Consider the following 24,200-nt stretch of genomic DNA (forward strand, 5'->3'; position numbering starts at 1 on the left):
AGTAAAATAAGCTAGAATAGGTTGCTGGGATACCTATATTTTTCAAGTGGGAAATTGAAGTTTCTATTAAATTTTAATACCCACTCTAAGAAGTGCTTCACTCAACAGCAAGCTCTGCACGAAATAATCTGTAGCGCTCGCCATAACGAGCACCTGCCAAGGCTGATCTTAATCTCATTCTGCACTGCGGAGACATGCCGCCCCAGGGATCCACATCTGGAGCTCACCTTCCTCTCGGGGGCAATCAGTTTTCCTTATCTTGGTGAAAAGTGGCACCTGCTCAAGATTCTCAAACATGCCACATTGGGTTGAGATTTAGATTCTAGCCTTGAAAATAATTCTAGGCTTTGTGGTTCTCTCAGTACAGCAGGTCAGCACGCCTCATGCTGCCAGTGACAAGGAGCCATCAGATGGCAAATCCCACAGATAGAATCTTCCACTGTAACTCTGAATAAGAGTTAGGCCTGGAGTTAGCCCAGGCTGAAACCCACAAGGACTAACTCTCATTTTCTCTCGAGTCTCAGGTCTTCTTCCTCACCCCAGGCTTCTGGGTCCTCGTGAGAATTATTTTTGTGCCTGTTAAAATTCCCACTGGGGAGGTAGAGGTGAGGGTTGTGATAGAGAGAGCCCTTTTACCCACGACCTATCGGTTTGTTACAGCGAGACCTCACATCACACCCAAACCAACTTTTTTGAAAATTTGTCTTATCTAGTCAGCTTCAGTTCTCCTGTCTGTAAAAAAAGATGACAGATTTTAAGCCTCAGAAAGCCAAACCTTTGTTAAGGTCTTTTAGATCCTCCCATGGGAAACAAGAGAATAATACTTTACACTTATGACTAGAAGAATAGGGATTGTCTGTGAGCAAGATCAGTCAAGCTTGCCTTTGGTTAGCTCTGCCATTGTTTATTGCGACACTCACTCTGACTTCTTCCTTTCTTTCCATCTGATGAGTTCTGGGCTTCTTACTCCAAACACATACACATGCTCACAAGTATATAAAACACAAATGGAACTAGCTTCTTTCAAAAGCAATGGCATTTCGAGAAATAAATATAAATGTATTCTTCTGGGATTGTTACTGTAAGTGCTGCCAAAACTCATCTTTGGTATGTATGTTTGGAATATGTGTGCTATTGGCTGTAAATTGTCTTTTATTATTCCATGGCACCTTGTCCAGGGACACACTATAAAACAAGATGTAGCATCTTCAAGTGCTAGCCTGATAAAATTTATATGAAGTATAATAGAAAACAGAAGTTGTTCTGAGCTGTTTTCAAGTTCAATAAATAACTGTAATACTCGGATAAAGATGTTCTTTATTAGGTCACATGGGCCCTAATATATAAGTTACAAGTTACCGATTTAGGGTGGCTTTTGCAATTACCAGTTTCCAGTTGGATTGTTAATCATTGCGAACAGAAATATTTCTAAGCCCCCCTGTGTACCTCCTGCTCATTGTCTGGTCGTCTAGAGGGCTTTTGATTCTGATTCAGTGTGGGCAAGTGACAAGGGGGTGGGTGGTCCCCACTCAGGCCCCTGTCAGGCCTCTTGTGATAACAAGAATCCATTTCCAGTAGCCAGTGTAACAACCAAAGACCATCCTTCACGGAAAAGTTTGTTATGGAGATGCTATGAGGGAATGAGAGACTATAACCCGTCCCAGCCCCAGCCCTAAGGAATGCAGCTGAGAAAGTGAAGATTGAATTACATTTTCCAGAGTAGGGACTCACTCTGTACCTTGCAGCATTCTCTTCTCTTTTCTCCTCTCCTCTCCCCCTCGATCTCTCCTTCTCCCTCTGTCTCTCCCTTTCCCTCTGTCTGTTTCTATTTCTTACTGATTTTTACCAGGAAATCTTTCTGAGGACCAAGTTGGGAGCATATCATGGAGTATAAATGCAGAGGCTTTGAGCTCCTGAACAGTGTTTTAAATTGACATAGCTTGGAAATTAAATATATACCTCCAATATAGATCACCTGTTTCACCAAGATTACTATTGAAAGTTATCCCCGTCCCATTGCTCTTTTCCATTGTAAGAGAAAGTTAAGGGCTTGTTTAATCACCTCCTTACACTTGGCACATATTTTTCATCATCAAGCTCCCTCTCCACACACCCAGTGGTAAGACCTACTGTACCTTCACATCTTATCTGGAGCAATGTTTTAGTATTCCATAGAAAACTACAGCTCTATTCTAACAGTGCCAGCATTAAAACAGTTCCTGAAAGTTTCAGGTTCCTGCTACCTTTCAAACCATTTCCCTCCATCATCACCAAAGAGATGCTTTATAGTGAGCTGAGAAAATCCATTTGGCAACCACAGAGATAAGAGTGTGTGTGTGTGTGTGCATGTGCACGTAATACAGGCTAGGCTATTGAATCTAAATGCAGAGCCTCCCCTAATACAACCCTTGATTTGAATTTATACTATAGTGAGAAATAGGGGTGATTCTGAGGGTAGTTCCCCACCATATTTACAACAATTTACCATATTCACCAAATCTGTAAAGTCTCACATTTTACCTCTAAAGAGCCAGATTTCCCCACTCTCTGTATTTGTTTCCAGTTTTTCTCCCCAATATTTTGATGTGAGATTGGAAAGTAAATGACTAGCTATAATGTTGACATACATTGGATTCTTATGTGGCTCATTTTTTATCAGGCTGGGAGGAATACCTGTGGGAGTAGTTGCTGTAGAAACCCGAACAGTGGAACTAAGTATCCCAGCTGATCCCGCAAACCTGGATTCTGAAGCCAAGGTAGGTCACCTCAGGTACCCTGTATGCCTGTGCTTGGAGCTATGTTTGCCTTCTGCAGAGCCTGTGGATATATTGGGAACACGGCAAACTACCAGTTTTAGAGAGAAGGGCAGTCAGCAGCCTTTAATGATTTCAGACCATCATATGCTCACTTTTAAGGTGACTCTAAGTGGACCACAAGCTAAATTTCAGACCATCATATGCTCACTTTTAAGGTGACTCTAAGTGGACCACAAGCCTGAAAAATAGGCCTTTACAGTTGTCTTGTTGATGCTAGAAAACAATCTACTTTTGTTGAAGATGTAGTCTTAAGAAAGGCAGCTGACATGATGCTGAGGGCTCTTTGGTCCCAGATTCTCTGAGCACACACATGGAAGAGCTACACTAGAATTAATAATGAAGTCTGCCAAAATGTGAACACCACAGCCCATCCTTTTTAAAAGGATGAATAACATTTTCACATCCTGACAAGATCCAGAAAATGAGAGGAGGAGTAGACTAGGGAGGAGGTTATTCAGCAAGGTCACATCAAGTGTCTTGATTAACCAAAGAACAGGAAAAGCCACACTGAGCATAGAGATGAGAGGACTTGGATCTATGTACAACTGTCTGTTCTGAGGAGGAATGTAGTCGAGTCACTTAAGTTGCCCTTGAGAAGCCTAGAACAGCGATCCTGAGACTGCCTTCTTCCATTAGAAGCAGTACGGTTTCCCTCTTCTATGAGTGGCAGTGTAATCAGGACTTAAAAAGAGGAATGTTTAAAAAAGTCAAAGATCTTTTTTATATATACTTCAAAAGACAGCTTTATGATGAACAACAGTTTTTGTTTGTCTAATTTTGACTTTTTAATCAATCAAACTTTGTTCATCTCTGAGAGATTCCCCCCCAAAACAGTGTTGTTAATTGTGTCTTTCTCTTTCATTTTCCCCAATAGATCATCCAGCAGGCTGGCCAGGTTTGGTTCCCAGACTCTGCATTTAAGACCTCTCAGGCTATCAAGGACTTCAACCGTGAAGGGCTGCCTCTGATGGTCTTTGCTAACTGGAGAGGTTTCTCTGGTGGGATGAAAGGTGATTGGCCTGCTCTGGGCTGGAGGGCATAGCTGATTCCCCTGACCCTGCAATGGGGGAGGAGGGTTTATGTTTGGCAGAACCTATGGATGTCCACCACCCTAGGCCTTTGGGGGATTATGCTCTCTCTGACATATCTTCTGAGTTGCAACTTGAATGGGAAAATTCAATGTTTTACAATTCCATACGAAATATCAGAACAATCTGCTAGTGTTATCTAGGTGGACTGCTGTTGTGGATTAGCTTTCACAGGTGAATGATGGACTGTTCTGATGGTACTGGGGAAAGATATTGTGCTAGTCTCTGTCCCTCTTTTCTAGGCATAGTTTTTGTTGATGTTACTCTTTAACACTCCGCAGTGACCAAGATAGATACTGAAATTAGCCTTTACCAGAAGAAAACGAATAAATTCCATACCAGAGGCTGTTCTTTGTGATAATTAGAGATATATTTTATTATTATCCAGCGACAGCCCTGGGCCGTGGCTCCAGCATATTAGACCACTATTATAAAGGCTCTGCTCTGTGCTGTGGGAATTGCTTAGTGATTAGGCAGCCAGTGTCACCAAATACTGAGAATCCACTGTGTGCAGAGCCACTGTGGACAGTTCAGGGAATGCCAAAGGAAATACACTCTGCCTCTTAGAGTAATGAAGTTCTCTGTCCAATGGCCAGAAATTCATGGCCATGCTGAGGCCAGAGGCTACATATCAAGAGGGAATGAGTATGCTGATGGGTGTCAACTTCATTCGCGGGCAGGGTTGGCTGGGACACTCAGGGATCTGAAGTAGTAGAATGGATTAGAGGAATGGAAGGTGGGAGGGGTTGATACTGCTGGGATGAATAGAGTGATCAGATATAAGGGCATATGAAATGTGAAAGAATGAACTCTCAATAGGGCACCCAGAAATACCTTGGGGCAGGCGCATCTCTTGCTCCGAGGGAGAAAATGTTGGAAGTTACCCTTTTAGAGATGGTCAACTATATGTGGAGAGAGGTCAGAGCCTCATGCCTACAACTTTACCTTACCTGGCTAGGAAAAGCCCTGTATGGCCAGGCCTTCCTGGCAAAATGTAGACTAGGGTGAGTTTTTGCTTTTTTAGGTGAAAAGTTTCTCTTTGACCGTATTTGCTAGAGAACTACTACATTTTACACTTTTCTTGGGGGAGACTTGGACTATACATGCAAATAATGTTTGTATACTTTCTTAGACCATCAACATGAATTGTTTTTTGACCAAAATAATAAGTCAGTGGAAATACCATGAGATATAGAGAGTTAAGGTTAAACAAGTCAATTCTACACATTTTTATTGAGTTCCTATGTGCAAGGACTTGTGCTAGCTACTGCAGACAAAACAAAATAAGTCAGAAACACATTGCCTCAAGGAGTCAAAAAAAATGTCTTGAGAAAGATGATAAAGCCATGATGTATAAAGTATAAGTGAAATACCACAGTGTTCAGAAGAAGGCGATACTACATTAAATTTTGGGATGGGGGCAGCCTGGAGCCCCTTTCATTTATATACATGAGGTTCATTTAACATCCGATTTCACTTGATCCCAAATTCCTTAATTTACATTAAGGCTTAAGAGAGAATGCAATGCTATTATTCCTTAGTTACATCTCTTGGGGTCTGGTGAGTATTGAGAATTCGTACTTCCTGACATTACTTAGGAGTAAATCAGTCTGGATATTTTGTCTAACGAGTTCAGAGTTCAAAAGTTTGTCATGTTCCTCTTGTGGGAAAAGCTTCAATTCTGCTACATTTTTTGGCTCAGGCCCAGATTGGCTGCTAGCCCTGTAACAATAAGAACAACAACAATTAAGATTCATTGAGCTCTTTTCACCGGAAACTGTGCTAACCATTTTACATGCATTATCTTACATAATCATCACAAGCAGCACCTCTGAGGGGTAGGTTATATTATTATCTGCAATTTACATAAATTGAGACTTAGGTTAAATAAATTTCCCAAGATCATGTAGCTAAAAATGACAGATTTGGGAGAGGAACACAAATCTGTCTGACTTCGTGTAGCACAGTCGGCTGATTTTTAGAGCTCAGGACCGGACCAGATCTAGAATATTCCTGGAATAGAGTATCTAGTTTTCTGAGAAAGTTATTATTAATCCACCTCCCCTCTGCTTTGGGGTTGTCCTTAGTTATTGTGACAAGAGAAACTTCAAGATCTCAGAAATCAGTTATGTTTATTGTGGCAAAATGTACATAAGTGTTTATCATTTTAACCATTCGTAAGTATGCTATTCAGTGGCATTAAATACATTCACAATGTGTAAACATCACTAGATATACCCAATTTTTCATCATCTGCAATATAAAATCTGTACCCATTAAACGATAACTCTCCCTTTCCCCCTCCCCCTTGCTGCGCCTTGTCAAAAATGAGTTATTGGCCTGATACAGACCAGGGTCAGCTCTGTCTTCTGAATTTTGGTGCTGCTGCATTCCTTTATACATCACTTAAGCCCCTTGTCAAAAACGAGTTATTGGCCTGATACAGACCAGGGTCAGCTCTGTCTTCTGAATTTTGGTGCTGCTGCATTCCTTTATACATCACTTAAGCCAAAAAAAAAAAAAAAAAGCTTTAGGGAAAATAGAGATTGGTATGAAAGTAGGAGGGGGAAGAGCATTGCCTTCATATTTACATACAGGTCAGGATGTTTTCTACATATTATCTCATGTAAAGGGACCTAAGCTGAGAGTCATTCCATATCCCTTGGGGAGATGTTTGCAGTTTTGATTTCAATACTGGGTGGGGATTATGCAGGGAGGGAAAATAAACAATTATGCCATCCCTCAGTGCACACAAACACACAGCCAGGAGCCGACTGCACTGTGGGTAAAATGACTCCAAAATTGTGTGTAATGAGTAGGAAAAGATTAGAGACAGCTCTTGCTATGCTGAAAATTGACATTAGTGGAGGGGGAAAAAAAAACTCTTTACTAGTCGGCCTAGGAGGTCTAATTCGAGCAGTAAAAATATAAATAAATAAATAAAAGCATGTCAAGATGGTATTGGTGCTTTTTTTCCAATGAGCTCTATCTGGCCGGAAGGCTATTCAGCATAATGCAAAATTAAATTATAAAAACTGGCTGAATATTTAGATGGAAGAGCCATTTGGAAGCAGTTTATTTAGACGAACCGGCAATGACCCACAACAGGGAGACATCAAGCGTGAAATTTACTAGAAATTAGCACCAGGGTCCCAGCCTCAGCATGAATAGCTTGATAGGATGCAAATCCCAGTGATATTAAGCTGCCTCACTGCTGGTGCTACAGGGTCACTCTCAGTTGGCTTTTCATGTTATACTTATTATTTTTTCCTGGGACAGGTTATAAATAACAATAAAAAAAACATTTATTGAAAACTTTAACTGGAATGAAAGTCTATTTTAAAGTCTCTCATTACTTGGATGTTGAAATACAGTGTCAGCCAGCCATAATGAACTCATGAGAGACATTATATGTATGCATGCAGCTTGTATACGTCTAATGTTTACCTTCAGCTTCTAACAGATAATCTTTCCCCAAGCCAATAAGATCTGTTCCAGTTTCGAGAGTGGGGCACTGTGAAACATTCTACCGCCCTGCTCCCTTGTTTGGTACATGTGGCTGCCACGGTTTATCCATGTTGTATAACAATGAAGGTTGGTGTCTGGGTGCTGAGAACACACTGGAAAGGCTGTGTGTGATCACCTCATGCAGATGTTCTTTGCAGAATGCTTAGACAGCTCCAAGCTCCCGCCTCTCTAGTGAAGAACCTATCGGTATTTTCCATTCCCGGTTGCATTTCTCATGGCCTGAGAATTGACAATCAGCGTATGGATAGCTTTAAAATACCCTGGACTAATGTCTAGCCTAGACCCTTGGGAATAGACCCTCCACCGCTATTCTTGGCTGTGCTTTTGCTCTGTCTTGAATATGGATTTCAGACAAATGTGTGCCAGATTGTTGCCAAGTGCTTCATTTTAACCTACTTTTCAAAATGTGTAGCATGAGGCAGCTGTAATTCAGTATGAGCATGTTGTTTGTAGAGTTTATTTGTTTTGTTTGTTTTAATAGGCTTTATTGCTTTTTGGGTGTTTTGATGATTGGATTGTGGGTCTGTTGGTGTTCCAGGTTAGGCGGAAGCATTGTTTTCGGTCTCCTGCTTTTCAAACTTTAATGAACCTTGATGCCCCTTTTCTGCCCAGTCTTGGGGCCTGAAGATAATTGTTTGGCAGTCAGATCCAAGCTGGTAGTATCATCAGTATAATTTCTGACACTACTGACCATACAAAAAATCCAGGCAAAATTTAGAAATATTCAGCCATTTATTCAGATCTCTTTTCTGGTTTCTGTTTTACTCAGCCACTTGTTATCAGATGCTGGAAAGCAGATTACCTCAGCCTCATGTCCTTTCCTTACAATAAGAATGATGAGTTAAGAACAAGGTAGTAGAATGCGGACTTTGGAGCCCAGAAGATCTGGGTTCAAGTTTTGTTATCTCTGCCACTTCAGTCACTTATGTGTAAGACTCAGTTTACTCACTTATAACTTGGATAGAAGAACAAAATGATTTTCTGATGATTAAATGATTTATGTGTATGTATATATGAAATCATGCTTCCCCGGTATAGAATAAACTAGTCATGATGATGGAAAAGAGGGACCGAAGTCCATTTCACAAAAATAAAAAATGCTCACACACTAAACTTCATCCCATATTATTTGCATGTACTATAAACTCAAGTTTTTTTTTAATTAAATAAATGAAAGTACAATTTAAATAAAGTACCCCCTTCCTTTTTAGGAGCTGAATTAATCATAGTATAGTGACACATTTTGATGTTGGTATGTCTTTAACAGACAAGAGTGAAAAGGCTAGAAACTTTCCCTTCACTTACCTCTAACTTACTTTTTCTCTTTCACATAGGATGACTTTCTTTATCCTGTTTTCTGTTGTTTTACTTCTTTTGTCTATGCCTTCTATTTCTTCTCTGTGCATGATACCGTTGAGGGCTACTCCTTTCCATTACTTGTTCTAAGACTGTACTCTTGGCAGCACTGAAAAATGTACTGCTAATTACACAATTATTTTATTATGTAGCACTGGTTGAAATATCCACTAAAGAATTAATTTAGTTAAAATAATTTGAACTGAGCAATTATTTTCATAACCACAGAATTAGCGTAAAGCGCTTAAAGTCCTTTATTCCCTGCTCTTCATACAGCAGTTGTGTAATTAGCAGTAAATTTTTTTTTGGTCTTTGCTTCCCTCTCAAAAGAATAAATGTCTTCGCTCTGATCATACATACAGAGTGTATGACCATACACATTCCTCATAGAATAGGGAATTTTCCCTGCGGCAACTTCTGAATTTTTGGAATTTTCGAAGTCTTCACAGACCAGTCAGGTTGGGGCAGATGGAGAAAGGCATATGCCTTACAGTGAACTATGCTTACTAATGGTTTGTATACAGAGCCATTTTTACTTGAGAGAAGGTGGCAGTTTAATTTGCCAGTTACTACAATGAAAGCAATTTCTATTTGGTTTGCTCTTAACTTTCTGAAAAATAATTCTTTGCTTTGGATTTCCAGAATTGATTTATTCCAAATTGAGATCCTCTCTTTGATAGGAAAGTCTGAACTCAGTTGAACCTGTTATTTGATGTTTAAAAAGGACACATTGTGGTTCCACTGAAGTACTCATTAAACATCTGGAATCATAAACCAAAGGCTTTAGCAATGTTTAGACTTCAGTGAGCTAGGAAATGGGAAGACGTTCATAAATTGTTGGGAAACAAATAACTGATCCTACTTTCCAAGGACTCACTTTATTAATGTACCAGGGGGTCCCTTTTCTTCAGGCTGCTCCTGGCCTTGGGGGACATTACAAAGTGTACTCTTTAGCAAAATGAAGTGGTGGCTCCTCTTTTTATGTGGCTGTGTGACATTTCTAATAAATACGTATGCATTTAAATTTTTTCTCACTGAAACCTTGATAAAAATGCAACTGTTAACTAATTTGTTTTTCTTGCTCTTTGTATTCCTTACAATGTGTATATATGTGTTCATTCATTCATTCAGCAGACACAAGTTCCAGGCACTGGACAGGACACTGGGGATACAAAGATGAAAGATGCAGTTTTTGAAGGATCCATTTCCATTAGCTGCACATATTAAGAGCTTATCATATGCTAAGTTTCATGAGAAGAATTGAAAAGAGCTGGAGTAGTTCCTTCCTTCAGAAAACTTAATGTACTGAGAGATATCACGTATTGACATGAGAAATACTCAACATTTATAGAGCAAGTATGAATTAATGCGGTAAAACCTGACTACAAAAATTCAGGGAGGTTATAAAACATATGCCATCCATAGGGTCTGGCATGCTGAATCTTGTGAAAGACAATGCACTTACTTCTCTTGTGCTTTTGAAGATCGCCTGGAGTCTTGAATAGAATACAGGTGGAAATACCGATCCCTTTAGTCTTCAGGGTGGCCGAACTTGGGTGGCTGAGTCTCTAGACCTGTCACCTCTGGTCACCTCATGGAGGCACAGTGTGCCGTGTAAATATTCTTTTCTGTGTGTGCCATGATGTGAACAGTGTTTGGAAGCACTATTTCATGATTTCTAACTTATCTCATTCTCCATAGATATGTACGACCAGGTGCTGAAGTTTGGTGCTTTTATCGTGGATGGCTTACGGGAATGCTCTCAGCCTGTGATGGTTTACATTCCTCCCCAGGCCGAGCTTCGGGGAGGCTCCTGGGTCGTGATTGATCCCACCATCAACCCCCGGCACATGGAGATGTATGCTGACCGAGAAAGCAGGTAGTACTCCTTCCTTATTTCCATTTACTGCCTCTAAACATCTTCTGGCTGATGGTTTCCTCCTGGAGAATGTTGTAACCAAGAGAACTTTGAGTCTATTCATTCCCAGAGGGCTCCAAGGTCAGAAAAACAGACTTTCTAAATAGTGTCTGCTGGCGTGGGAAGGAAACCAGGCTGGAGTCAGGCTCTCTCGGTGTGATCCCCACCTCAGCTTCTTTTACCATGAAGTCCTCTATTCCAAGCACCCCCAAACTCAGAGAGATCTTCTCTGTTCAGATACGCCTGTTCACTCTCTCTCTCTCAGGTATGTGGCAGAGGGAACTTAAAGCAGGTTGGAGTGGAAGGACTGAATCATTAGTCTGAAGTTCTAGGATCCTAACCCAGCTCTTTGCCACTGACTAGTGAGGAACTGGGAACAGTCTTTACTCTCCCCAGGCTGCTGCTTGTCTGTAGAACAAATGGGGTGGCCTTTGTGGCCCTCATTCTATGATTCCAAATCAAAGCTCTCAGAGTCCAGTGTCTCACTCTGGCATTCTAGGAGCCTTGGAGAATGCAGTGTTTGCAGCAAGAACTGCAAGAGAAAATTCCAGGCTTTTGTTGGGAGGTGGTACCTGAAAATTCTTAAGTAAAAAAGATTAAATCCAGCTTCCTCTCATAGTCTATTTTTAAACCTTTCCAAAGTAGATAAATTTCACATTGTATTTCCTTGACATTTCCATCCCAATTCCTACATCCAGTCATTTTATGAGAGTACCTGTAGCTCTCTTTTCTCCAAAATTTCAGCTTCCTACTTCAGAATTGCTTAGGAGAGTCTAGTAGTTTTATTGTTAAATCACTAGGCTTGTATTCTGTGCTTAGGAATTTATTATTTTTAAGTTCTAACCCAACCCCTGATCTGATACCAGATCAAAGCCGATTCTTCTGCAGACTTTGGAACAACACTATGGTTTCAAATCTACCTTCACTTGTTAGACAAGTCTCTTAACTTCTCGTACCTTAGTTTCCTTATCTGTAAAATGAAGGTAATAGTGTTTTACCTTATAGTGGATGTAGATGGCATAGGAGTGTTATGAATATTTTTATGTAAGCACTTAGAACAGTGCCATGCACATAGTAAGCATTAGCTATAATATCTTTTTTAATGTAAAAGTTTAGAAAAAAGAAAGGTGTTTAGTGTCACATTAGTATGCACTAGAAGTAACCTGAGACCAACGCGTTGGCTTTGTCATTTCCATAGCAGTAGGCAGCATGTTTTCTCTAACTGCCTCGCCTGGCCTGGCGTGTCCAAGTCCTACCAGCAGACCGACAGCTATGCGTAAGACCCATCAGCCTCGTCCCCTCACCATATGACCTAAGTGCTGGAGGTTGTTCCCCTGTCACTGCGCCTACATAATCTCTTTATTTCCCCCTGGAAAATAATGTGACTCCCGTTACCCTGGTCAGCTGTAGGTGGTGGAATCTGTGTTCTTCTCCCTTTGGGATAGAAGTAGTCTAGTGTGGTAATGAGAATGCTTTTAATTGCTTTTTGCTGGGCCTTTCTCATACCTCACTTAAACACTTCTCTGGTGGCTGCTTCTCTCCCTGGAGTTGTTTCTGTGAACCATGGGTGGGCAAAACCATATTGAAACTATTTCCTGGTCCACAAATTGTAACTGGCCTCATTCCGTTGTCTCCTTCCTTTCAAATGCCTCTATTTCTGTTTTGTTATGTTTTCTTTTCTTTCTCTTTGATCCAGGGCATCAGTTCTGGAGCCAGAAGGGACAGTAGAAATCAAATTCCGCAGAAAAGATCTGGTGAAAACCATGCGTCGGGTGGACCCAGTCTACATCCACTTGGCTGAGCGATTGGGTATGTCTGCTTGTCCTCCTGACAAATCAATGAGCCATTCAGCTGATTTGTAATGAGTGCATTCTAGGCCAGAAGAGGAGGCACTGAAGCATTTGATCAAATTCATGATAATCTTTATTTACTGTCCTCTATATGGTAAGACCCTGATAGAATGAAATAGTGTGTGTAATAAGAGGGAAAGTGGGCCCTAAAAAGGCTAAAGTCACCCGCATTTTCTTCTGATATTTCCTTGTAGTTCATGTAGCCTGTCATTCTAGGCTTATGGATGTCCTTGTAAAGAATAATTAGCTAGAAGTTGCTGTTTGGGGCTGTCCAAGCAGGCGGGGAATATGCCAGACTTAAATATCCTGTTTCTGCTTGTCTCTTTGGACAACAAGCCCACCTTGCTTCTGGGGGATGCGAGTCAGTGTCATGGGACAGGAAAGCTGGAGACCTTCCCGGGCGGTGTTCTGGGGCCATTCTGAACTAGAGAAGTGGAAGTAAAGATTGTGCACTGTGTGCCTCCAAACAGAGGCTGTGACAGCAGTAGCCCTGGGAGTATTTGCGCTCTATGCTTCCAGCCCTGGCTCTGTTGCTGATTTGTTTCTGGAGTTTTTGGAAGGTGCTTGTGATTTTAACATAGAATGAAACCGTGGGAGTCCTGTGTTGAGTCCAGAGTCTGAATGAGTTTCAGATTCTTTTAAAACACTGATTTTCTGCCCAGGTCTTCCATTGAGCCCCTTGCTGTGTTAGTAAAGATAATTGCTTGAGGTTCTTTTGTTTGTTGGTTTGTTTTGTTTTAGTTTTTCTAAAGAAGCAGAGAGATTGTCTTTAAAAGGTAGTGAAACTCAGTGAATGGAAGGCATAAAAAAGAGAGTTGCTAGCTCATTTATGTTCCAAATGGTAATTTAACTAATAAAGTGCCATTTGTGGACTCTTTATATCCTCACCATCTAGAGACACAAAAACTGAGTGTTTGCCTGCACTCCTGAGACTGCACATCCTGGCATTTGGAGCCTTGAGCCAGGTTGCTTGCCACACGCAGTGACTTGGGTTACAATAAACCCTGTTTGTGTCCCATTGTTTGCCATTAGGCAACAACCAACAATAACTCTAACCCACTGCAGCCTGGTCCTTTTACTGGAAATACACACATACACCAAGAAATTGGCAAAGTTGTTTCTAAAATCTATTGCCACCCAGAGTTGTTGAGAATTTTTTTTTTTCCTCTTCTCCGAACAGGATAATTACTTCTGACCAACCCCATACACTTTAATTAAAGTAACTGCAGCTCAAGAGCAAGTTACTCACAACTGTACACAGAGAAAGCTCTAAAAGCTTCAGCCACTGATAAGCATCTCACATAGATGGTTCATAATTGCTCCCAGCATCCGGCGATCGTTGCTGCTGTTTTTACCACTAATTCTGTACAAAGGCAGCAATGCCACAATTGCAGGACACAGCAAATTGCATAATTTTTCCTTTTTTTCTTTCTTTTTTTTTTTCTTTTTCTTTTTTTTTCCTCTTTTGCTGGTTTTCTTTCTGGCCAATTTAAAATTTGTCAAAGTCGGTCTTCTTCTGGATCACTGCCCTTTGATATTTCGCGCACTCCATTTGCCACAAACAAGCCGCAGGGCCGAGGTTCATGCTGACTCTAGCAGAAGCAGAGAAAGCTCCATTTATCTTACACTGCCTGCTGAATTCCTACTCATTAACTGGGGGTTCACTGCCTCTTTTTAACCCCCCAATGGCTGTTATCATCCCTTCAGAGTAACTGGGCGGTAGGAATAGGGATCCTCTGACATCTGTTTGCAGAATGACTAGGTGTGAGGGGTGTTGGGCTGAAGCTTCTTTCTCATGAGGGAAAAGTGATATCGCTCCCACCTTCACCCAGCACCTTTTAACTTTTAAAACATAGGATGGGGAGAGGGAGGAAATTCCCAAGTGATGGCCATTTAATCACTTGTTACAAATCACCTCATTATCAATTTACTATCTGCATTGAAGAAAACCATATTTATTTAACCGTGACCAAAATGGCACTAGAGAAAGAATCCTTAGTCTGCTCATTGTGAAGTAAGCTCTGGCCCAAGGCAGCTTGGGAACATGAGCTGGGGATCTGGGATAAAAATGACTATGTACAAGTCTTGGTTATAGTGCTTGCAGGTAAATTGTTGAACTTCTCTGAACATCAATTTCTTCATTAGAAAGTGGAGATAACACCCCCACTCAGCTAATGTGAGGATCAGATGAGTCTGTGTTTGCTTTCAGTCTGCAAAGCATTTTTCAAACATAGGGCTTGACATCCTTTCTGTCTTAATCACCCGTAGAAGCAGATCGACAGTTTGGTATCGAGCATTCTCTGTGGCTTAGGTCCACTTTTGGAGCAAGTGGTAAAGGAAGGGAAATAAGAAACAGGAATGATCTTGTCTCTCAGGCATTTGCAGTCTTTCAGGGAGGCCGTACACACCCAGGCATATTTGTGACACAGTAATCAGCAGGGATGTAACAACATGCTGTGAACCCAGCTCCTTTGGCGTTTGGCTTCTTTCTCAGTGCCTAGAACCAGAGATTGCCAAAATGCTTTCTCACAAAGTGGGTGGAAACGACCTCATTTTCCAGATTGGAAGATTGAGGCAAAAAAGAAGAGTTAAATAAATTATCCAAGATATAAAATAAATGTGCATCGGAGCCTGGAGTAAAATTCTGGTTCCTTATGTTCTACTTTTCTAAGGATTCCTCAGATTTGACCTCAACTGAATACTGAGCCTGATCAAAATTAAACAAGAATTCTCTCTCTTTGTGATCTAAAGCCAATTCCACTGACGAAAAATCAGATTTAGGAGAAAGCCTACAGGAGTGGAAGTTATCTTGTGTCCCCAACCTCTTCCCAGATCAGCCCCCTGCACTGGGGAGCGTTCTGTCAGATCACTTAGACAACCCAGTGCACAACTGATTGGCAGTGTTCAACAGCATACTATTGCCTCTCTAAGGACGAGTAATACTTAATTTCTGAGCAGCTAACATCTCTTTCAGAATTTTTATCTTTAAAAAATGACCTTTTGTCATTTTATATACTTAGTTGGGTAGGAAGGTGGTAAATTCTGATTATAACAGTGAGTATGAAAATAGTACATACATTGATTCTTAATAGAGGTAGAGGGAAGAATTACCCCAGAAAGAAATGTGATGTGAGCCCAAACACCAGAGTCTTGCACTGCTGGACCCGTTCTGACCCTGGATTCTCAGAACTGAGGCTTGGTAGAGTCATTGTGGGAGGGCTAACATCCTACCATTCTGGTTGCCTTAAGGAAATTAAATTCCTTCTCCAGAAGCAGAGCCCCAGCCCTTCGAGGCCTCTTTGTGTCTCCCTGGCATCCTACCTCCTGACAGAAACAGGAGCAGGGAGGGTGGCTGTGAAGCAGGACGGCCTTTCTAGCCTGGTCTCTTCAGTGCTGAGGTCCTCTCTCGCCCTCCTCTTGTGTTCAGAGGGAAATGACGAATCAATTTAGATAGAACTGTCCAGCTCAAGTGTGAAGCAATTATAAGTTCCCCACTGCCCCTCTCCCTCATACAAAGGACACCCAGGCAAAGGAGCCACTTAGTGGAACTTTATTCTGCTCCAGACACACATCTCAGTCATGTTCCTGTTCCCAGAGAGCCGGGCAGCCTGCCATGCAGCACCCTGGCTGTGGCCACACGGAGTGTGCCCTGGGAGTGACAGTCTGACTGACACAGGCAGAGGCAACGCTGGCTGAGCTGCTAGCCCTCGCCTGGCCTACCCAGCACCCAACACACCTTCTGGCCCAAGACACCTCAGCCGCAGATGGAGTATTGTGGTTGCGGGTGAGGATAAACGTGTCTGTAAGTCTTCAGGAATGCCTTCCTCCCACGCCTTCTCTTCAGCACCCAGGATGACAGAAAAAGGACACTTCCTTGGGTTAAGGGGTTATGAAGGCTAAGCTGATTTTCTGGCAGAGGTGATCAAAGTTATCTGAGCTGTGTGTTTTTCCATCCTTTGTGTCCATGTTCAAGACACTGTAAGCTGCAAAGAGTTAAGTTGCTTGTTTGAAGCAGAAAGCAGCATCCTTACTGGAAAGTTGAGGAAAGAAAGAAGTTCTAATACCCATGCTCGAGAAGTGGCCTCTGGCCCGGCCCTCTCACCTGTTGTATTTGGAGTGTCCTCACTAGAACCATGGCCACCCAACCACTGTGCTGTGTGGTATGTAGGCCAATGAGAAACTGTAAGATTTTCTGTCGTGAAGGTAGAAATTATAGGATTGCACCTCCCCCCTTAAATGAACAGCAGCTTAAAACACACCTCATCGGACTGATTCAGCAGCTCTTCAGCTTGATAAAATTTACTGCAAAAGTGACAACATCTTCTGGAAAGGAGAGGGGTCATTTGGGTCTGATCCGTTAATCTGATTATATTTGTAAAAGCACCGGGCTTGCCTCTTCCCAGGAAGCAGTGATTCACAATTCCGTCAGGCCAGAGGGACCTGGCAGGCATTTCCTTAGGCTGAACCTGAGCTTCTGTCTGCCTAGAGGCTGTCACCAGAATATGTCTGAGACACCCTGTTCACCACTTGGTCCCAGCTGATCCAGATCCCTGTTCCTGCACCCGCCAGACTCAGAGCAACTTAGAGAAAGAAAACAGCAAAGACTTCGAGGCTTATTGCTACTAGAATTCGGAGAATTCTGTGCTGTTTCCTGGCTGTTTTGTATGGGATGTTTGCATGGGGGGGCGGAGAATAGGGAACAGAGCTGCAGGAGGAGTCATATATTATTTTATTCCTATTTGGGAATCTCTAGGTTTACTATAGTGATTTTTAAAAATATGAACAGCAGAGCACTAATGCCATTGCGAGGAACCTTAGGGTTAAACACCCCTTGAGAAGATTGCTTTTAAAATCAATATGCAAATGAAGTCGTATTTAGATAGGTATGGCCCCTTTTGAACAAAAGCAGATGTATGAAAATGGGATTTAAAAAAAAAAAACTAGATACATTGGGAGAAATTATTCCCATTACAAAAGGATTATTTGCTTTACCGAAGGATTCACTGCAGGGTTCCTTCTAAATAGCTCCCTTAAGGCATTTAAAACAGGATCTGATTTACACAGTTTTTCCAGAATGCTTTTGTGTAAGGAAAGGCACACCTGTTATGGATACAGAAATAGTTTTGCAGGGGTTTTTTTTCCCCCACTCTATCTTACTATCTTTATAGAGAAATTTCTTTCAACATAGAAAATGTGATTACATAGATCTTTTACACAGTTACTTAATGTTTGTACTTCTGAATCTTAATAAGACTCCAGCCTTTTTTATGCTGATATTTCAGTCTCAAGTTTGAGGTGTGTGTTCCTGTACCTGAGATATTCTGGAACTAAGTAGAGAGGGTGATCTAGTTTTTTTCTTTAGCTTTGTAAGTATTTAACCAATCAAAGCAAATTGCTTTCTTAAGGAATAAGGGCCCATAAAAGTTAAAATTGGGTTTTAATTTACATAGGCTTCTTACTATAACTTTTTAAAAAGTTAAGAATTTTTTTAAAAAAGCGCTTTAATATCACATTCTTTTATAAAACATTTTTCCCGTTTGCCAGATTAGAATTGTTATTACATAAATGAGAAACTGAGCTCAGAAAAAGAGAAATTTCAGCAAGGTCACCTAGCGCCTTTGGCTGAGCAGAGAATTTTTTAACCTGTGCCCGACTTTTATTCTAAGCTTTGAAGGTCTCAGCCTTCCTTCCAAAACCTCCTCCATAGCTTTGTCCTGCTCATCCGTAGGATAAAGCTGGCCCCCTCCTGCCCTCCCTCAGGGTCGTGGCTGGGGGAAAATGCCTTCTGCTGCTGAAATCAGCGTCTCAGAAGCTTTTCTCTAGGTTTGACCCCACAGGGGAGAGATGTGGCTCTTCATTACGTCCTGGCCCCAGGAACACCTGACAGGATGCTGCCCTGTGGACACTTGTGGGTCGATTTAACTGGTTTCATTTAAAGAGCATGGTCTCTGAAGCCAGACTACCTGAGCTCAGATCCCAACCCCACCATTTCCTAGCTTTGTGGCCTTGGGCAAGTTACTTCATTTTTTTTGTGCCTTAGCGTTCTTCTCATTGGTAAAATAGTGATCTTTTAGGGTTGTTACAAGGATTAAATGAGGTACTAAGTACTTAAACAGCACCAGCACATAGCACATCTTGATAATGTTAGCTCTTCTCATTTGATCAGATTAGTAATGCCTCTTCTCTACTTAACTCTTTACATTTAAAATTTTTAATTATAAAGTTAGAGTCACGAGGACTTTTTATTTAGGGAGGGAAGTTTGATGGGTGTAACCTACCTCTCTTCTCTCATTTCAGCCTTTACCTAAAGTAGGATTCTAGAAAAGAATGACTTTCCTCCCTGTAGCATGTTCTTAAACACACTCGTACACATGCACACACACCGACTTGCTGTCCTAAAAACCCCGAGGCCCTGCAATCTGGCTAGAAAAGAAAGAAAACCATTCCAAGATATTTAATTGTACAGGGAGCTTACAGAATTGATCGAGAGCTTAGCTTTTTACAATAGTCCAGTGAATAAGAAATGCTCCTGACAAACGATCAATGATAGGATAATCACTCTTTATCCCCCTCCTCATTCTTACCTTCTTTCTTTCAGGAGAACAGGGTTCAGAAGTCAAAAATCTTTATAGACGCCGCTTTTAAATTAAGCAGAAAATAGACATTGACATATTTGTTAATCTCCCTTAAATCATTACCGGGGCTGGCTGCTTTGCTGTACAAGGAGAGAGAGGCCCTCAGTGTGCTACACAGGGTCTAACTAGCTGAAGAGCAGCATTTTATTTTTAGAAATTCTAGAAAACCTTTTATTCCCCCCTTAAAACAAAGCACACAAATCCTCGGCTCTCACATGCATTTAAAAATACATACATCCTCTACTTCAGTGTCTCCCTCGCTTTGATGCTTTTTTGAGGTAGGTCTTGAGCTGCGATCAGAGGCATTACTGAAGGAATCAAATGAGGTGGACTTTGAGGGGATGTTCTGTGATCTTCTTAGTTTCAGGGGGCCAGAACCTGACAGGTGTTTATCTTGTTACACTTTCAAAGCTTTAGGATAGCTTCATTGGGTGGACAGCACCTTTGTTTGTCCAGGAGCCACCCTTCTCTATCCCTCCAGCTCAGTAAAGCCAAGGCCTTTTTCCCATAATGCTCTACTCCTGAGGAATTATGGAATTCTGCACCCAGCGCTGAGCTGAGCTATTAACTCCTCTGTAACACAATGAACCAAACTCTCAAACTGATTATCCTTCTGTGGCCACTACCAGGATACCTGTTTGGCCGCCTTCTGTACCATTTAACGTGGAGGAACATAGGCTTCGGAGACAGCCAGACTCAGGTGTAAATCCTGACTTTGCTACTTAAGAGCTGGATGCCCTCAGGCAAGTCACTTTACATTTCAGATCCTTGGTTTTTCTCATTTGTAAAATAGACACCCAGTTTGTAAGGTTGAGTTGCTACAAGGATTAAAGATGTTGTGTGTGAAGCAACTTAGAAAGGCTCAGTAATATTTAGGTATTCAGCTTGGCAGCAGTGGTAACAACTGACCAGACCTAACTCTGAATTGTGCCTGGTGACTTAGGAGCCATGTGATCCTGAAAGCATTGAGTGCAGTGCCTGGTGCATAGTAATTGCTCAATAAATGGTATGTGTTTTATATGGTGCACACATATGTACAAGCTCGATGTTGGCTGTTTACCCAGAGGGACAATGTTGTAAGGGTCTGGAACTTTTTATTCAGCCATATCCATGGTCCTGCCATCCCCTGCCCCAGCCAGCAGGGTTGCTGTTTTAGTTTTTGATCTCACAATCTCACAATAACAGGAGTAGCTATTCTTAAATCTTAAGTCTGACCTCCAGAATGGGAATTACTGAAGACCTTGTCTTGGTCTCAGTTGTGGAATGGGACTAAGATGGAACTTCAGCTTTATCAGCCAGGAGTCCTCCATCATCAGTTAGCCTTTTCTGGAATTAAAGAGAGACTACTACTGAAGCACTTGTCCCCCACCTCAAGTAAGCAAGAAGGAACAACAGAACAGTGTTCAAAAGCTTCGGGAGCCTCACTGCTGCATTTGAATCTTGCTCTGCCACTTTCTAGCTTTGTGACCTCGGTAATTTACATAAATTCTAAGTACCTCAGTTTCCTCACCTATAAGATGAGGATAATAAGAATACCAACCTCATAAGGTTGTTGTGAGGATTAAATGAGTTAATAGATATAAAACACTTAGAATAGTGCCCAGTACCCTGTAAATATTAGCTTTGATTATTGATCATGTGCATTGGGGAGCCAGGAGAAACTTCTTTTAGTTGCGCTTATTCTTTTTAGCTTTCCATTTGATATAATTTTACAGAAAAGTTCTAAGAATAGTACAGAGGACTTCTGATGCCTTTTCTCAGTTTCACCTATTGTTAACGTCTTGTCTCATTTGCTTTATCATTTCTGAATACTCATACCCATGTGCTTGCTCGCTCTTTCCCTCCCCTCTCCACACACACACACACACACACACACACACACACTTTGAGTCTTCTGAGAGTAATCTGTAGACCTTATGCTCCTTTATCCACAAATATTTACCATGTGTTTCTAAGAATACACACTTACCCTTACGTAACAACCGTACATTTATCAGGAACTGTAACAGTGAAAATGCTACTGTCTAATCTATGATTCATATTCAAATTTTACCAATTTTCTCAATAATGTCCTTTATAGCTTTTTTTTTTTTGAGAGCTAATCCCAGATTACACATTACAATTTGTTGTCAAGTGTTTTCAGTCTCCTTTAATTTGGAATGATTCTTTGGCCTTTCCTTGTCTTTCAGGTCAGTTTTATGTAGCATGTTCCTTAATTGGGGCTTGTCTTATATTTCTCCATAGTTAAAATCAAGCTGCACTTTGGGCAAGAACATCGCAAAAGTGATATGACGTCTTTCTCAACACATTATGTCAGGAAGCACATATCAGTTTTTCTTGTTCCTGGTAATGGTAACTTGTTTAAGGTTTTGTTCACTAGGTTAATCCACTATAAAAGTGCCATTTTCCCCTTTGTAATTAATGAGTCATTTTTAAGGAGATACTTTGAAACTATAACTATCCTGCTCCTCATCAAACTCTCACCTGCTAGTTTTAGTATCCATTGATAATTCTTGGCAGAACCAATTAATGTGGTGATTGTAAAATGGTGATTTTCAAATTCCATCATTCCTTCAACATCTATTAATTGCCAGAAGGGAGAGCTTCTCCCTCATTTAATTATTTATATCAGGATGGACCCACAGGTTCTTCTTTTATTCCATAAATAATCTGTCTGATAATAAACATTCTTTTTATTTTTTTGATAAATGTACTGCTCAGATTTTCCCAGATTGGCCAATGGGAACACCTTCAAACTGGCTTCTGTGGTGCCCGTTTGTCATGTCCCAATCATTTCTTGAGTGCATCCTTGCTCTCTGTGACAATTATGTTCCGGGCTCATTTTATATTTTCCCTGCCTCAGCCCTGGAATTAACCATTTCTCCAAGGAGTCTTGGTTCCTTTTACCGGAAAAGGAAAAACGTTTGCTTCCCTTTCAAGGATGTTATAACTGAGACGGTCTCATCTGAAGAAAGAAGTCGGCCCTCCTCCCATCAGTTCTCCAGACAGATCCACATTAGAGGGAATGGGCCTTCATCTCATCCCAAATCGTGCGGCCAGTGCCGGCAGGTTGTTTTCCTGATTTGGAAAGAAGGCGGCTGAGGTTCAGGGGCCCTAAATGATGTCAGCAATTGCCTTGTATGCGACAGCCCAAGAAAAGATAGCCTTCAGCACTCTTCAGTTTTAAAGTAGTGATGAGTTTTTAAAAAGAAGAGGTAGAGTTGGGCTTCCAAAAACCTCATAAAAATGAAGCCAGGTGCTGTAGTTACATCCCTGTTCCATTAGCATGTGTTTGTATATAATACTTACAGCTCACTCAGCAGCCCAAGGCTGTTTATGGCATATGATTCATAGCGGCATAAAAAGCAAGGCCTGTTCCCAGAAAGACATGCCTGAAAAAGACCTTTCTCTTCTGCATCCTGTCACCTGTGGTCACGTATTTGTCAGCTTTGGTGACAAAGCACTTCAGGTTGTCCGTAACACCGAGGGCCATCACCTATTGCTCCTCCAGCTAGACTTACTCCTCCTTACTAGGCAGCCAACTAAATTTTCAGTATTGATCGCAGGTCCCATTCTGAGAGTAATTAGGAATAAAAACACAAATAACAGCACCTCTGCTGGGACACTATTGTCGGGGTGGGGGGAGCGCTGTTATAAGGAATTCCAAAGTCTCCTATCTATTGAGTGAGGGTACTGTGTGCTTTGTAAGCTCAGTGATCCAAATGGGGTTGGTGGGCTGGCTGCCTTTCTTTTTTACCTCTTTCCTTCTCTCTTAGCCCAAGAACTAGAATGTCTTTGTCACCGTGGTCAGGGGTTGCCTATGTCAGCAAACAGCCCAGGCAGAAGGCTAGGAAGCTGGCTAATCCACTGAGCCGGCACGGGTCACACAGATCTGGCTCTAAAAGAATTGGATTCTAATTTCAGATTAAGAGAGTCTAAACCTGGGTTGAGAAGCTGTGGAGTAAAAGAGCTGGCGACTTTAGGAGTCATTCGGACCCTTATTGAGCGGGGTGGGACACTGGTGTGGACATGAGCAAAGGGGAGCTGTGGGTCTGTGCCCGGAAGCACAGGGCGTGCTCTCCCACCACGTGCCGCACGCTAGTAGTCCAGCTGCTCTGACGCTGGTCAGCAGAACACGGGCACGGTGTCCTTCGCAGGAAAGGAGGGGCCGGCTGGCAGTCAGTGAGACAATGAGACACACAGGCCTCCAGGTAGTGTTGTGCACCTGCTCAGGGAGAGGCCTGAAGAGAGGCCATGGCTGCTTTCACAGCTGTGACCTCCATGGAGAAAGGAGGCCCTGTGGGTTCCCCATGGCAAGGTAAAGACAGGTCTGGCATCTCAAAGAGTCTTGTAACTCAGCAAAGAGGTGGTGAAGACAGTGGATGGAGAGCAGGTCACAGAGGGTGTGATTTTGAGATTCCTGTGACTGTGGCTACTTCTGAGCAGAGATTCCTGGTCACCACAGAGTGTGACGGGCAGCTTTATTTAATTGCAGGCACCCCAGAGTTAAGCGCAGCTGAGCGGAAGGAGCTGGAGAACAAGTTGAAGGAGCGGGAGGAATTCCTAATTCCCATTTACCATCAGATAGCCGTGCAGTTTGCTGACTTGCACGACACACCGGGCCGGATGCAGGAGAAGGGTATTATTAACGTAAGTACAGTGGTTGCCACTTCTCCTGACTTGTCAGAGATCCAAGGGCGAGCAAGTGTGTCTCATGCACACAGGCTCACAAGCAGGGAGCCGTTAGGGCTGGATCGAAACAGCTTGTGCAGATCGACCTGTTTTCAATTTTTTTGGAGAGACTTTTCCCTTTCTCTATATCCACTATCATCCTCAAACAATTTATGATATAGGTTGTCTCCTGGACTCCTCAGGAGGCAAGCTCCATTTTACTGGTGGGAAACTGAGTTACATATTACTCCACTGGGGAGAGCTGCCTAGGTGGTCCTCAGGCTTGAGTTACTACAGCGTCAGGGTCCAGCAGCAGCTGACTCACAGTTGATTTGCAC

At 42.0% G+C, this 24,200-nt stretch overlaps 1 protein-coding gene across 7 annotated transcripts in view; it reads left to right on the forward strand.

Moving 5' to 3' along the window:
* Positions 1-24,200, forward strand: part of ACACA (acetyl-CoA carboxylase alpha) — a 242,740-nt gene that overhangs the window by 207,714 nt on the left and 10,826 nt on the right. For all 7 annotated transcript variants that reach the window (XM_023522859.1, XM_023522860.1, XM_011379399.2 and 4 more), the window contains 5 exons: positions 2,660-2,756; positions 3,691-3,826; positions 10,490-10,667; positions 12,403-12,515; positions 23,687-23,841. In XM_023522859.1, coding sequence (XP_023378627.1) covers positions 2,660-2,756; positions 3,691-3,826; positions 10,490-10,667; positions 12,403-12,515; positions 23,687-23,841 — 679 coding nt within the window. The remainder of the gene's footprint in view (positions 1-2,659; positions 2,757-3,690; positions 3,827-10,489; positions 10,668-12,402; positions 12,516-23,686; positions 23,842-24,200) is intronic.

This window comes from Pteropus vampyrus, unplaced genomic scaffold, assembly GCF_000151845.1.
Source record: "Pteropus vampyrus isolate Shadow unplaced genomic scaffold, Pvam_2.0 Scaffold358, whole genome shotgun sequence".
NCBI classification, from domain to species: domain Eukaryota; kingdom Metazoa; phylum Chordata; class Mammalia; order Chiroptera; family Pteropodidae; genus Pteropus; species Pteropus vampyrus.